At 52.5% G+C, this 16,198-nt stretch overlaps 1 protein-coding gene across 1 annotated transcript in view; it reads left to right on the forward strand.

Moving 5' to 3' along the window:
* The window catches only part of LOC118019444 (metalloprotease TIKI2), a 100,886-nt gene extending 88,409 nt beyond the window's left edge, over positions 1–12,477 (forward strand). Inside the window, exon 3 of the mRNA XM_035018614.1 lies at positions 12,405–12,477. Coding sequence (XP_034874505.1) covers positions 12,405–12,449 — 45 coding nt within the window. The 3' untranslated portion in view covers positions 12,450–12,477. The remainder of the gene's footprint in view (positions 1–12,404) is intronic.
* Positions 12,478–16,198: the final 3,721 nt, after the last annotated feature.

A 16,198-nucleotide genomic window follows, 5' to 3' on the forward strand; every position in this document is an offset into this window, starting at 1 on the left:
CTAGAATTCAGACCCGGCGGTACGATGTGACCCAGGCAGGAACACACAGCGAACAGATGGTAGGGCTGGATCTGGAAGCGGGCCCTCTGACCCCAGGGTCCTGTTACGCAGGGATATGCCTCTGGTCCAGATGGCCTTTGAAGTGTACGCAGGCTGTCACACTTGTGGCAGATGCGAAAGGGCAGTATCGTTCTTATCATTGTTACTGGCTAGCCCTCCGCTCCTTGGGGCAGGATGAGCAGGGATCATCATTGCTCCCATTTTTCAGCCGGGCACATTGAGGCCCAAAGAGGGGAAGTCGCTCCCAGTGGCTCACACTGAATGTATGGTGGAGCTGGGATTCAAGGTCAAGACCCTGGCTGGAGCCCTGCCTCCCCTGCTGGAGATGCGACGGAGACCCCTCCTGTCCCGCCCCTCTGCGGTCCCATGAGTCCTGGCATTCGTAGACACCGGTCAGATGCTCAGAAAATACCTGTAGCAAAACCGTAAGAATCAGCCAACCCCCAAGCTCCTCGACCTCAAGGCTTTTCCTGGTGCAGTTTGTCCCCAGAGCCTCTCCCCTGCATGTGAAGTGTGCCAGGTGATGTGGCTTCATCCCGTCCCAGGGACTGTGTGGACGGACAAGTGACATGCTCTTCGTGGAATCCACTAGTTGTGCTTGAGGCTCATTCTGTGCCTGCCGCCAGGACCACCCCAGAGATCACAGAACCACCAGTCCTCACGCTGCCAGGACGCAGCCTCCTCGGTTCACAGATGGGAAAAATAAGGCCGAGCCGCAGCCTTAAGGCCCAGGCTGCCGGCCCTCCAGTATCTTGCCCCGCCAAGACCCGCAAGGGCCCTCCCCAGGCTGGGTAAAGAATGGAGGCGGCTGTGGGAGCCCGAGAACAGCAATGTGGGAGGACAAGGTGGGCTGTAGTCACAGGAGTGTCTGAGGTCCCAGCCGTCCACAGCCGTGCTCTGCCAAGTAGGAGAAAGGGAAAATAGAGGGAAGGAAGGAAAGGCAGGCTTCTGCTGTGCATGGGCCCGTCGGCCTGGCTGCTGGGCCTCTGTGCTTGCTGTCCCCTCTGCCTGGAAGCCTCGTTCCCCCGACAGCCTTCCTGACCACCGTGTCTCCAGAGGCTTGTGCCAGTCACCTTCTGTTCCCTTGTCCCTGCCCTATTCTTTGACACTTGTTGCTACTGGGTATCATGTAGCTTGGGGGTGATGTGCTTGTTGTCTGTCTGTCCTGGAACGTAAGCGCTGCGAGGACAGGGAAGATCTGTCCTGTTCCATACCTGAGAATGGCCAACACGTGTTGAGCACGTACCGTGTGGCAGGCGCTGTTCAAAGAACTCCATCTGATTGGTTCGTTTAATCCCCTTAAACCAGTGGGGTATGGACCATTAGATCTCCATTATGCAGATACGGAAACTGAGGCCCAGAGAAGTTACGTAGCTTGCCCTAGAGCACAGGACTAAGTGTCAGAGCCAGGATGTGACGCCGGCAGCTCGGCCCTCAGTTCTAGAATCTCTAGTGTTCTTGCTATGCGTGTCATAGTAGCTTTACCCCATAGTGCTTGTTGCTGCATCCCCAGCACATAACACAGTACCCCACACGTACTGAGGGCTCGCTAATACTATGTGGATTCTCGAAGACAAGAAAGAATATGAATGAGTGAATGATTAATGAATATAGGCTAAGAATATAAGCAGGTTCAAGGAAGAGCATAATTAATTCTCAGAGAGTGGGTCCACAGCGTGTTATTTGGGATGGCTGGGGTCTGAGAGGCCTGTCCTCAACTATGAAGACCGTACCATGCCTGGAGGATCATGGTCTCCCCAGAATCACTTTCGGGAACCCATCACCCAAGCCAGGATCCTGGGGCAGCCCTCCCAGAATCCAAGAGCTCCCCCCTTCTCACGAATCCAGGCAGTTCACAAACTGCTGAGCCCCTGCCTGTCACGCTGGGAACAGGGGACTTTCTCATAGCTTTCTCCTTTCGTCCCTGGGACAACCCTGGAAGTGAGCAACAGACCATTTATGCAACAACTATGTATTCAGTGGCTTTTTGTGTAGTATACGCAGTGACAGATTAACCCGGGTGCTCTCCTCAAGGGCTTACAGTCGAGCTATCAACATGCAATCGGGCATTTAAAACACGCAAAACGTGGTAGGAGCAGGGGTGCAAACGGAACCTCGCCAGCCTGGGGTGGAGGGTGCACAGGAGCCAGGCTTTCCTGAATAGACAGCAACCAGGAAAGTCACTTCAGGGAGGCTGTTGCCTGTCCAACGTCACGCAGCCAGGAAGCGCTGGAGTGAGGATGTACCCTCAAGTCTGACTGCCACATGCTGGGAGGTGAAGGCCCTGCGAAAACCCTCTGACCCGGGTAAAGCCAGGAGCTGGGATGACGAGGACGATTCCTAGAAAACAAATCCAGGCATTTGAAAATCATATATATAATCAACTGAATCAAATTGTGAAACAGAAACTAATGAAGAGGTCAGTAAGTGTATGCACTCGGCTCGGTAACCCTGGGGAGGTGAGGCATGCCCACCAGCTGCTGCGGGGCCATCTGGCCCGGCGCCATCCCACATGGACTCCATGGGACCCTTCCTCCGCTGCCCTCCTAGGGCCTTTTGCAGGGTGCCCGGAGCCATCAGCACCTTTTATGTAATTCCACAGTGAGCATAAATCAGTCCCCACCACTTTACCTCTTTTCCCTTTCCTATTCCTCTAGATGCCCTCATAAAATCTTGAAAGCTTTGCATGTCAGACTGCACTTCCCAGGGCCCTAAAACTGGAGACCTGGTTCCTGCGGCTGTTTCGCTGCGCTGGCCTTCTGGGAGCCGCTGGGCGGCCTACCTTCCCATGAGGGCATGTTTCCTCCACTTCGTGCCAGGCCTTCTCCCACTGTTAGCAACTCCTCGCCCTCCATTCGCATTGATAAATCCTGCAGTCCTTATCCTCCTCCACCCATCAGCACGCCTGCCTTCCAAACACTTCCTTTCCCGAATGTCACCCTCTTGGCTCTCCCTCCCCGGACACTCTTTCTGTCTCCTTTGCTGGGTCCTACTCATCTCCCTCCTCTTAACCTTGGAGGGTCCTAGGGCTCAGTCCTCGGCCCTTCCCACTCTTGTTCCCATTCTTGTTCTGCGCCCAGGCGGTCTACACGTCTGTCTTCAACCCAAACTCCCCCTTCATAGGAGCTTCCTGGATTCGTGTACCCGCCTGCCAGAGGGAATCTCCCCTGGATGGCAAATACACACCTCAGACTTAACTTTAAGCCAGACCAGTGGTTCTCCCTGCCGCTGCATCCTCCAGGCTCCTCACCTCAGCAGGTGGCAGATCCCTCCATCCCGCCGCTTGTTCAGGCCAGAAGTCTTAGGGTCATGTCGAATGCTCCCTTTCTCTCACATCCTGCGCCCACAGTCGACCATGGATCAGATCCATGATCTGAATGTGTCCGGGACTCCCCTGCTTCTCCCCACCTCTCCTGCTTAGTGCTGTGGCCCAAGCCACCATCACGGTTGGGGCAGTAACTAGTCTCCTAAATGTCCCCTCCCGTCGCCCTTTGCCCAGCCCCGGAGTCTGCACTACACACAGCAGCCAGAATAATCCTTCAAAACATTATGTGTGGTCAACTCAAGCTTCTTGGTTCAAAACTCTCCATGGCCTCCTGATTTTACTCCTAATAAAACCAGATCCTCCCTGTGGCCTGAGAGCTTCTGCCTAATCCAACCCCAACTAGCTCATCTCCTAGCGCTGACCTCTTTCCTCCCTCTCTTGCCGCCCTGGTCCCTGCTCCTCCTTGAACACACAAAGCATATTCCTGCCTCAGGATGTTTACCCTTGCTTTTCCCTCCACCCAGATCCCATTTTCCCCAGCCGGTCACATGGCTTCCACCTCATTTAACCCAAGCTTCTGTTCAAATGTCACCTGCTCAGAGAAGCCCTCCCTACCTACACAGCCACCCCCATTACGGTCTGATCTCTACACCCTGCCTTATGTTATAACCCTAGTACCTTTTACTACCTGGCATACGTATTTGTATGTTTATCACTGGTTCCCCCACTAAAGGGTAAAATCCAAGAGAGCTCGGACTTGGTTCGGCTGCTCCCTATGTGACCAGTGCCCTAGTGTGGTCCCGGGCACGCGTTCGTAGCTAGCACTTCTATAGCATCACTGTGTGCACTGAGAACTATTCTAAATACTTTACTTGTGAGAATAATTCATTTAGTCCTTATAACAAACCTCTGAAACAGGTACTATTATTATCCCCACTTTGCAGTTGAAGAAACTGAGGCAGAGATTGAGAAACTTGCCCACTGTCCTACAAAGCCGGGCTTGGGACTGAGCAGAGGCTTCTAACCACTCCCCCCGTGCCTCTTCATGGCACCTGACCCAGAAATATCTGTTGGATGAAAGAAATCCAACCACTGAGCATCTGTTGTGTACCCGACTCTCAGAATACTGAGGACAGCCACGTAAGTGTCCCTAACATAGCAACCCACTTCCTGGAACAAAGCTGTGTGTGAGATTCCTCGCCAGACTGTAGCCTTTTAAAGCCTTTACAACCATTTCGTTCTCCAGGGCCCACAGTAGGGCCCCCGTGAATATTGACGGAACAAATCCGCGTGTGTTAAGGGACAGTGGAGGCGAGAACATCCAGATTGGCTTAGGGGATTCTCAGGCTCCTCGGGGAGGTCCGTTTCGGGTGAGCACTTGAGGCGGTGTTTGGCCCGGAGAGTCAGGCCCATAGATCCTCTGGCACAGCTCTGGGGGCTCAGTTACCCGTGGACACGTGGGCTCCCCGGGCAGCAGGAGCCTGAAGGAGCGCTTTCCCACCGCCGGCTCACACTGTGGGATGTTGACCTCGGGGACGGCTGCGGCCACATGGCCTGTCCTTGGAGAGCAGGCTGGGAGGGGCCCGGCCGCAGAAAGGTCAGTGTGGCTCACGCCCAGCGACCACCTCTGTCACCTCCTCCGCCCCCAGCCTGTCACGGGTTCCACTCCTACTGTAACTGCCCCCTCCGCGACCACTGCCATCACCCTCATGCCCTGATCGCCGCCGTCGCCGCTTCCGGGGTTCTCGCTGCCCTGACCCCTTCCTGTCCCCCTGCCCCACCAGTCCCTCCGTTGCAGGCAGTGCTGCGGTGCTGCCCCGACTTCTGACTCTGCCCCCCAACTCTGTGGCCATTAGGAGCGGCAGTGTCTGATGTTATCGTGACTGCCTGCTGCCGGCTGGGGCTCGGGGACAGAGGTGGCTTCCCGGCAGACTTGGCATTGTGCTTGCTGTGAAGGCCACGCGGCTTGCTGAGCTGGGCAGGGCGTCTGGCACCAACGAGGAGAGGAGACTCCGGCAGAGCCAGGCAGCGGTGTAGACATTGCCACCCAAGTAGTAAAAGGCTCAGACGGCAGGAAGAGCTAATCGGTGAATTTACAAAGGGCCTCCTCCAGGGCAGATACTGCGCTAGGCACGTGCCTAAGTTTTAACCCATTTAATAACACAACTTTAAGACGTGAATGCTGTCTCCCCCATTTTTGAGGCTCAGAGGGTAAAGGTGGTGCCTGAGGTTGCCCAGCTGGTCGGTGGCAGGGCACTGCCTGGCTCCAGAGCCCACATCCGGGGTCAGGGGTAGTGTGTCACGGTGGAAGGATCTCTAGCCCAGGATTCCGGAGATCTCCCTAGTAATGCTCCCACCTCCCCATCGTCACTGATTCTCAGCAGCTGTGGATCTTTGACCTTGGGGCTAAACCTCTCTGGGTCATAGGAACAGGCTCACAAGTAGCCTCGAGTTCCACCGACCAGAATCAGTCATCTGATTGTCAACCTGCAAGGGAGGCTAGAGAGGCAGTCTAGCCGGGTGCCAGGGGGGAAGAGGACAGGGGTCTGGTCGGCAGGTGGCAGTCTCTGCCACCCCCAATTTGGAGGTGGTCAAGAGCAATTTCTTTAAAGCAGCGACATTTCGGAGGAGACCAGGGGATCGGGTCCAGCCTCTCTCCAGGCAGCACCCAGCCCTGGGGGGAGAGCAGCCCCAGCCTCTCCCTGTTCCTCCCAAGGTCCCAAGCGGCACAGTGCCTGCAGATGAGAACTGTGCCTTCAGATCCAAAGTGGGGGCTTCCTCCAGACCGAAGGGCTCCTTGCTCTACTTTCAGCCTATCCGAGGAGGGAGTCTTACGACGCTCTCTCTGGAGAGAACCCAGAATCCAGATGATCCTCCCCAAGGGTTTTAAGGCTCCTTTGCCACTAGAAGCTGCCTTTCATACCCGTCAGGCTAAAGATTTTAACCCGAGATTTAAAAGGACCAGAGATCAAAAGCAGATGCTCCTGGAAGACACTTCGGCCTGCCTAGCCGTCTGGGGACATGGCTACGGAGGAGAAGACAATTCATCACGGAACCCCGCAAGCCCCCATTCGATAATAAACAGATGTATTATGGGGGGAAAGAAAGGGATGGGTGTCAGCCCCTTGATTCATTTGTCTCCCTCTCAAAATCACCTCCATCCCAGGCTCCGGAGGGCAGGCGCGGGGGCTTTGAAGCGGAGACATCATGTCAGGGAAATGGAAACATTTCACGTTGTAAATCCTCGGGGTTGTCAGAGAAATCCTAATGAGAGAGGAAGCTGCCGGGGGTGGTGGGGAGCACCCAGGACCGGTTCGAGGGGAGGGGCCTAAAGGCAATTCTGGGAGATAGGAACCTGGCCCCTTCCCTCCCGATTGATCCTTTCAGCACCATTCTCCAGCCTTGAGAAGAAGCAGACCCATTTCCCCAGGGTGCCCCCACCGGCAGGATTACCATTGGCACTCGGTGCCCTTGGCAAGATCCACGTGCTATGCTCAGGTTAAGGCCGTTTTATTGGCTTTATCATGTAATCACCCCCACACACACACCCGGGCTTTCACATCTTTCACTTATGGTGAAGAATCTGAAAACACCTTGACAAGTCATAGATTTAAGTGTGATGACCTCCCAAGAGAGGATATCTCTTATCTCTATTTAGGGGAAACTGAGTCATGACTCTCAAGCCCCACCCCACTCAGAGCCACAGGTGAAGGCTTTAGTTAGAGTAAGTACACCCTTGCCAACTGAGAGAGCTAGTAAAATGTCAAGTTTAAGATCTGGGGCTCTGGGGTCAATCAGTCTTGTGTGTGGAATCCCAGTTATACGACTTAGAGCTGCGTGACCTGGGGAAAGCCACTTAACTTCTCTGAGCCTCAGTTTCCATATTGCAAAATGGCAATAGGAGTAAGAGGAATGGCTGCCCACCCCTAATGCTGGGAGTTAATATGTGTAATGATGTGCTTGGCCTGTTCAGTAAACTGTTACTATTATTTCTTCCAGACCTGCCTCCAAGGTAGACCCACACTAAGGTACAGATTATTAGCCCACTTCACATTTTATGGAACCAAAGCTTAGAGAAGGGACAAACTTATCCATGTTCACACAGGGAGCTAGAAGCCAGCCTTTCCAACCCCCACTCAGGGCTTCCCTTCCCTACCCCACTCCCGCTTCCATGGTCTCAGAACTTGACCAGGTGTGATGGATGATGGCTTGGAGGTGCCGAAGGCTGGAGGCAGGGGACTGATTAGAAGTCTGTTAAGGATGTAGAGACCCAGACCAAGGCAGGGGCCTTGGGGAATGTAGAGGAGAAGAAACAATTTGAACAACTATTTAGAAGGTAAAATCCCCACTTGACCATTTCTGGCTAATTCACCACAATTTGTCTCTGGCCCTGAGCACATGGCCTGGCAGTGAGTAATCGAATAATACATTTTTTTTTTTTATTGTTGAAATGGAAGAATGAATGAATGGGTGAATGAATGAATGAGTGAATGAATGGATAATTCAAAGAGGCAGAGGGAGGACTCACAGATGACTTCCAGGTGTCTGGCTTGGCATAGTCACTGAAATAGGGAGCACAGGGAAAAGAACAAAATTTGGAGAGTGATTTACAATAGAATCAGATAACTCTTAAACTCCCTTTGTGTGCAGGGTCCAGAGGCTATAAATCCAATCCTGTCCAATCAAGCGGACTTGCCCCAGCACCACTAGGTGTCCAGCATGAGGAGGGATGGAGAGGGACAAGAAGCAAACTGTCCATTGTCTCCATTCTTATTGGATGGCCAGGACTTAAGGGGTTAAGTGGACCCCTGGTGCTGAACAGCCCTTATACCTGTGTGGTGGGCAGACAGCAAGTGGAGCTTAGGGGAGGGGAGCTCTCTGGGGGTCGGTTGGTCACCAAGGGCTCCCTGGAGGAGGCAGGACTTGAACTGCTGGGTTGAATGATGAACTGAATTTGGCGGAGGATGGAACACACGAGGGCAAAGGTTTGGACCTGAGGATGGGTTTTGGGCATGAAAGAAGTCCTTTGTATACATCCCAGCATCTCTGACATCCAGGAGAGGACTTGGCATTGAGCAGGCAATAATGAACTTCAAAGTTTCTGTAATTCACTCCTATATTCTTGACCAGTAGCAACAAAACAGTGATTCTCTTGGGCCGTATGCCTGAAGGTTGAAGGCATTCCAGACCCATAAATATTATTTCCAAAACCAACTGGTGCATGAAACTAGACTTTGATTAAATATTACAACCAGCATTTGGTAATGGAGCATGAGACTGTCATTTATCAGCAAGAAATGTGGACATAATAATTCATTAAGTCCCTTTGAGCTCTCTCTGAGCTGAACACTCGGGACAGAGGGGTCCTGGAGAGGTTATGTTTTGTTTTGGCTGTTTGTGGGACTCATTTCCAAACTGCTCCTGAAAACTGTTAGCTCCCCAAGAGACCCCAGGCTGCCACCCCTGAGCGTCCCGGCCACTGAGCCGCACAGAAGGCCTCCATTCATCACCATGGGCTCCCAGCCTTCCCCTTTCAAGCCAGTGATTTGGGGGTAGAGTGCATATGGAAGCTTCCCCAGCTTCATTAAACCCCTGTCCCCTCCTGCAATCAGAGGACCTGTTCTTGGAGCGATTCGTTGTCCATTCAGTAGTGCTTCATAGTTACTAAGTGGCCACTGCTATAATGGGCACTGGGGACGCTGTAGAGAACAAAAGAAACGCAGTCCTTGCCTTCAACAGATGTACTGCCCAAAAGGGGGTCTGCAAGTAAGTAGACAGTACACAGTGATACAAAATATAAGAGTGAAGACACCAAGATATCACTTAGCCTGGCATGGGAGTCAGGGAGGGCTTCCTGGAGGAGGTGAGAGCTAAGCTGAGTCCCAGAGGAGGTGTGGGAGTTGGTTAAGTGATGGGGACAGAGAAGAGTGTTTTCAGTGTAAGGAATAGCACAATCTCTGGAATTGAGGGAAAGCATGGCACCTTTGAATGACTGAAAAAAATGTAGGAGTTTTGAGTGTGAAGCAAGAGCCAAGACTGAAGAGATGAGCTGGGGCTACTTCCATGAAGTCCTTGAACCTTATCCTGTTCGGGGCTTTTGACCGGCTTGGGGGGGCCGGGGGCCCTGCTGTGATTAGGTCTGTGGCTTAAGAAGATGACCCTGGCTGCTGTGTGGAGAAGGGGCAGTAAGGACTGGACTGGCCACCAGCAGAGGGTTGGGACGAACCAGATGCCCTTCACACCATGCCTCTGGGGACCACCAGCAGGTGCACGGGTTGTGGGAGCTTATAGTCAGGATAGCTAGGGTTTGCTTCTGGAACTCTGAGTAGCTTCAAACCATAAAAGCTGATTTCTCACCCATACTGTGTGACTCACAAATCAGCCATGCGCCTCAGAGCAGCCACTGCATAGAACATGGAGAAAGAATGAGGACAGGCCAACTTCACACTGCTTTTAAAGCTTGCACCTGGAAGTGACACACATTATTTCCATTCACATTTCATTGTCCAAAGCAATGGCCACTTCTGTTTTCAAAGAGGGTAGAAAAGTGCCACCATACTCAGGAAGCCTGGAGAACCAGACTATTTGTGGATGGCCCTAATGACCAGCACCGTGCGGCTCTCTCATTATATAACCACCACAGATACCGGTCTGCTGCTTTTAGAATTTATTTCCATGTACCTGGTCACGTTCCATCCTCCCACCAGCCCTAAGATGCAGGCACAGTCATCCCTTCCGAGCCATCAGGCTCAGCATCCTAAAATCCCCACAGAGGAAGAATTAGTGTTTCAGAAACATCAGAGCCTCTGGGAAAGATGGGCTGGGTGCGGACCTCCCAAATGCTTTGTGCATATTTGTTACTTTCCCTAAAATGAGCAATAAAAGCAACTTGCTAAATAAAGAGAAAGCCGATGGCGTTTACACTTCTAAGTGAGACACGGTGGAGACAGAACAGTAGGTTTGCATTTGCCACCCCCTGTCGGAGCGGTTGGAACAAAATAACTGTGCATGTGTTTTGCTCTGGTGCGGATGCGACATATGCCCTGGGGCATTTTATTTTTTCTGGGTCTGGTTAACCAACCAGATGTCCTGATTTTGTGACACAGCTGAGGGCGCCAAGCGCCTGGTCCCTCTATGTTTTCAGAGAAGGCCCCGAGCCACCTCCCTGTTCGACTCCCAGACCCAAGGCCATGCTTTCTTCTCTCCATCTTCTCTCAGTTTCCCTGTCCTCCTTCCTAGCCCCTAGTGACACCAGTAGGTCTGAGCATCAGTGGAATTAAAAATTCTCCAGATGACTGAAAATGAGCATGAACGTGGAGCGTAGAATTCTCCCAGTCTGAGCTGGAGAACTGAGGCAGTGTGAGCTCCCGGGCTCTGGGAGAAGCCCCAGGCCCCAGCCGGGGTGACATCCCAACTCTGCCGCCTGCTTGGGGCGTGGCCTCGCACCAGGTAGTTGACATCCCTGACCTTCCATGGGTCCTCCACAGCCTGGGGCGTGGAAACGGAGCGGGTAGGGATGCTGTGAGCAGTGAGTGAGGTGACGCACCGAGAGCACCGTGTCTTAAGCCAGCAGGAGCCGCTCTGGCGATCGTTGGCATGTGTCAGCCTGGAAAGGCGCACTCACACTTCGGGAGGGTGACTTGCCTGAGGTCACCCTGAGCACGGACTAGAGCAGCACCAGCAGGAGCAGCTTCTTCTCTGAGACTCTCCTCCCAATCCCTGGGTCCCTGGCTCCCTCTAGGGACCTCCTGCCTGACCCCTGCCTGGTAGCTTCCTCTGCTTCGGCCCCCCAGGTGCCTCTTTCTTCACTCCCACCTTCCTCCTCCTTGAAAGAAAAATTTTCCCACGACTCCCCACTTATGGCTACTTCCTCACAACCGATCGGAGGTCCGCAGCCCCGCTGTCTTGGTACTCCTCAGTATTTTAGCGTCCGTGGAGCCCGTCCCCGGTGAACCCAGCACTGGGCCCCTGTTGTAGGTGTCCCTGTGTTACACACACGCAGACGCCCCATGTGCACTGTTCCGTCTGAAGCGAACACCGGACAGGCCTGCACTTCCAAAGCTCGGTCCCTGTGCTGGGCGGGTGGGGGAGGGCTCGCTGAAGACAGACAGCCCCCCACTGCCAGCCCCGCAGGGCTTTTGTAGGGGTGCAGGCTAGAGCTGGTGAGCCGGGAGCCAGGGGAGATGCCACAGGGTAAAGACGGGTGACAGGTGGAGACCGACTCGGGGAGCAGGTCCTGGGAAGACTGGATGGCAGGATCGGGGCGGCGGTCTCGGCGGGCGCTCCGACACACATGTGCGGTCACCACGGTGACGTCCCCACGCCGCGGCAGCCGCAGGGGGTGCGAGGCGGGACGTGCTTGTGCCTTTGGAACCTGGTGTTTGCTGGTGTTTACACAGGGAGTGGAATTGATTAAACGCCGCAGGGCCTCCTCGGTGGCTGAAAATAACCCAGCCAGGCCCCCAGCAGAGCGCCGCCTGCCTGCCTGCCTTGCTGCGGTGGGGCGGCCGTGGGGTTCCTCCCGGCCTCCCAGGGCAGGAGGCACACGGCTCCCACGGCGGGGATTAGTGCGGCCGCCACTCGCCCCCCACAGGCGGCGTGTCGGAGCCAGATGTTCTCCGAGCCCGGCAGGCTCCCCGCGTGCAGCCGTGCGGCACAGACCGCGGGTGGGAGAGGAGCACGGGAGCCAGGCCGAGGAGCACCGGTCCCCCAGGACGCACACACTGACACGTGGGCGCGTGGCGCCTCCACGGCCAGACCAGCACAGCTCGGCCGCATACAGATAGGCCCAGCCCGGGTTCCGTGCAGGACATGGCCACACACCCAGACTCACAGCGACACGCTTGGACGGGCTTTCGGACACAACGTCTCAGTCTGCTCCCGGATCTACCTTCTGCTGGAAGTGTGACCTCAGATTTCTTTTCTTTTCCTTCCTTTCCCATTTGCCCTGTCTACCCCATCGCCTACCTCCACATGCCCTTTCTTTCTGATATCATCATGGGCGTGGGGCTAGGTGGGAAAGAGGATAGATATGCTTGTTTAACCACACTTTGGTTTCTTTCTTCCTTTTTTTTTTAAGTGGACTCCACTCCCAGTTTTGAGCGCAAAGTGGGGCTTGAACTGATGGCCCTGAGATCAAGACTTGAGCTGAGATCAAGAGTCAGACGCTCAACCGACTGAACCACCCAGGCACCCCACTCTTTTCTTTTAATTGAAATATCATTGACATATAAAATTGTGTAAGTTTAAGGTGTAACATGTTGATTGATGTATTTATATATTGCAATATGATTATTACCTTAGCTAGTGAACAGTTCAGATCTAGTCTCCCAGCGCCTTTGAACTATGATCGCTATGCTGTGGACTTCTTTATCTACTAGTTCCAAGTTTGTAGCCTTAAACAATATTTCTCCAATTCCCCCTCCCTTCCCTCCTCCACCCCTGATAATGATCATTCTACTCTCCGTTTTTTATGAGTTTGGCTTTTTTTAGATTCTACGTATAAGGAATATCATTCAGTATTTGTCTTTCTCTGTCTGACTTCTCTCTCTTAGATTTGTGTCTTAACTTCTTTGTGCCTTTGTCTCCTCGGCTGGAAACTGGGATGGTAATAGTCCCAATCTCATGGTGAAGATACAAATGAGAAAGCGATCATAAAGTTCTTAGCAGAGTTCTTGGTGCTAACTGAGAACTCCATGAACATTAGCTGATATTAACCTCTCTTAACGCCCTCACCAGTCATGATGCTCATTTGGAAAAGTGGGACATTCAAATATATTCAGACACACAAAAACACATATGGACCGAATGACACACGGGAACGCACAGAGACCACAGAGCCATACGCATTGGGGCTCACAGACAAACCTGTGCAGACCCCGCACACACGCCCCCTTCTCCCTCTACCACCACCACCAAGCTAAGCTGATTGCAGGCACATGACCGAACCATGCAGAGCTGAGGCAAACCAGAGGCCTTCTTGGCCAAGGAAGCACATACTGTGCCGTGTGGTTTCTAGCCGCTAAAACACACAGACTCTTCTGTAGGCCATGGACCTACAAGCCAAGAACCAGTCTCCCCAGCCTAAAATTGATCTTCCGTGCTCTGCCTCTGCCTCCCTCCCCCCTCAGCGTACCCCCACACTGCTCCAAGGGGTCCCCAAAACAGTGCCACTTGAGTTCTAAATGATTGGGGAATGAAAGGTGATGATGGCAAATGGGGGCCCAATGTAACCTTTTTACTGAGAAAGTTCAGGGCGGGGCTCATAATGTATTGCAAGAGGCAGGGAGGTCGTCTGACTGCATCCCAGAATGGGCAGGCTTAACCACGCAGTTCCAGACAGTGCTGGGGGAGGACAGGCACCCCACGTGGAAAGGTCTGTCCAGGTAAGACTTGGAGCCTGGAGGGCAGAGGACGTGCGCACATGCTGGCCCCCCTTTCCCCCCCGCGCCACCACCTTCCAGCCCTCCCTGAAGTCAAAACAGCAGCTGCTCCCTGCCCTGTCCTCTGGTGGCCCCAGTTCTGACCACGCACCAGTGGCTTAATGCTGAGTAACAACATGACCTCAACGTAGCGGCTGAAAACACTGATTATTTCCCAATCCCTGTGTCATTATCACTTTCCAATTTAAAAAATACAAATAAAAACCTTCAGGCCAGGGGTCCCTGGCTGGCTGAGTTGATAGAGCGAATGACTCTTGATCTTGGGATTGTAAGTTTGAGCCCCACGTTGGGTGTAGAGATTACTTGAAAATAAAAACTTACAAAAATAAATACAAATGAACAAACCAATGAAGAAAACCCTTCATCCAAAAGGAATTTTGTCATTGATAGATTGGTTGATAGGTTTATTCATTTCTTCAAGGAGCTCCCCTTCTCTAGATGTTCGGGGAAGGGAATGGGGAGAGATAGCAGATGAGGAATAGACACTGATATCTGAAATGGGAGATAAAAGGTGCAGCTGGACATTAGCCTGCAGCAGTGGCCTCCCCCTGGTTCTCTGCCCACTTCTCGGTCACAGCGCCACCCCGCGCCACGTTACCTTCTGGACCTCGGAGCCAGTCCCCCTCTGCCGGCCCTTGTTGAGCTCCCTGAGAAGAAGTTCTAGATAATGTTTGAATCAGCCCTCTCTCTTTAAATCTAGTTACAAAATACACATTTATTGGGAAATTAGAAAAGTACAAATATAAATTTGTAGCATATTTTTTATCATAATCCTTATTCTACTCCACATTGTTGTCACTGGTCTAAGCTTGTTAGACCTTATTTTGTTTTTGTTTTATTTGTAAATAATGTGATAAACAGCTAGGAACCTACCACTGAACCCAAGAACTAAAGTATTACTGGTGACTCACATCTCCCCATGTGTTGTTCCCTTCTCTCCTGGCCCCTGACATCCCAGAGATAAGTCCGTCTTAAATTTTGTATTTCTCATTCATTTAATTTCTAAAAATAGATCTGTATCATCTAGATGCTATTTATTGTTTGAGTCTATAATATTGTTTGAGTCTACAAAAAAAATGTCTTTAAACTCCCTCAAAAGAAAACGATGCTGTGCATGTGTTTCTCGGACTTGCCTTTCCGTTAGTGTTGTGACCCTGAGAACCGCCCCGCCGTGGCCCTCTTCCTGGCCCGGGGACGCTGCATGATGTGCCGTATGATAATGATTGTCTCCCAACCTACTCACTTCACACACTTCACAAACATGTTCCTAGCAGTTGTATAACATTTTATTTATGGAAGACTGTATCTTTTTATCACTTCCCTATTAACTGACTTTAAGTCTATGTATAATTTCTGCACGCCTCCCAGGCCTTTCTCCTAGAGGGCCTTCTGAGCTGCCAAACGGCTCGTTCAAAAACTGCACATTTTTGGGGCGCCTGGGTGGCTCAGTCGGTTAAGCGGCTGCCTTCGGCTCAGGTCATGATCCTGGAGTCCTGGGATCGAGCCCCGCGTCGGACTCCCTGCTCAGCGGGGAGTCTGCTTCTCCCTCTCCCTCTGCCTGCCTCTCTGCCTACTTGTGCTATCTATCTGTCAAATAAATAAATAAAATCTTTAAAAAACTATGCACATTTTTAAGGGTTATGATAGGGATGGTAAAATAATGTCCAGAAACTTTCTGCGAATCCCTGATTTCCCAGTGCCTGCCAACTCAGAGCGACATCATTCATTAGAAATGGGGAGGGGGTGACAGGTGGGCAGGTGACACGTGCGTCTGTCTCTTTCAAAGGGTCCACGGCCATCATCACTCAAAGCTGGATGTGCCGTGGGAGAATGGAGCATGGACCCAGAGATCGCCACCCCCTGCTCTGCCACCTTCACCTTCCCTCAGCCACACTGGCCTTCTGTGAGCTCCTTCAGCGCACTGAGCTCTGTCCCCACCAGTGGCCTTCCCAGGGGGTCTCCTCTACCAGGAGCCCCACCCCGCCCGCCTGCACCGCCCTGAGCTGAGTTCTTCTGGTCCTTTGTGCCTTTCCTTGAATTCCACCACCCAAGAGTCCTTTCCAGATGTCTGATTCAGCACCTCTTGCCTGTGCCAATATTATTGTCTGTCTCTGATTAGATCCGTTTGTGATACTCAGCACAATTTGTAACCTATATTTATTTGTCTCCCTCCCCCACCTGCCTATAATCTTAATGTGAACAGAGGCCATGTGTGATTCATCCACTACTACACACACTTAGTTCCTGGCACAGAGTCAGAACTCAACCACACACTTGTTACTGGAGGAATGATCGACGAACCAATGAATGGACCAATAACCTAGCATGTAGCCAGTGCGGAGTGCGGAGTGCGGAGTGGTGCTTCGTATGTGCATATTTAATGAGAAAGCAGAAAAAATGACTGAGCGCCACCATCAGAGCTCTCTGGGTA

Source organism: Mirounga leonina, unplaced genomic scaffold, assembly GCF_011800145.1.
Source record: "Mirounga leonina isolate KUSES-001 unplaced genomic scaffold, KU_Mleo_1.0 Mir_173, whole genome shotgun sequence".
Taxonomy (NCBI): Eukaryota; Metazoa; Chordata; class Mammalia; order Carnivora; family Phocidae; genus Mirounga; species Mirounga leonina.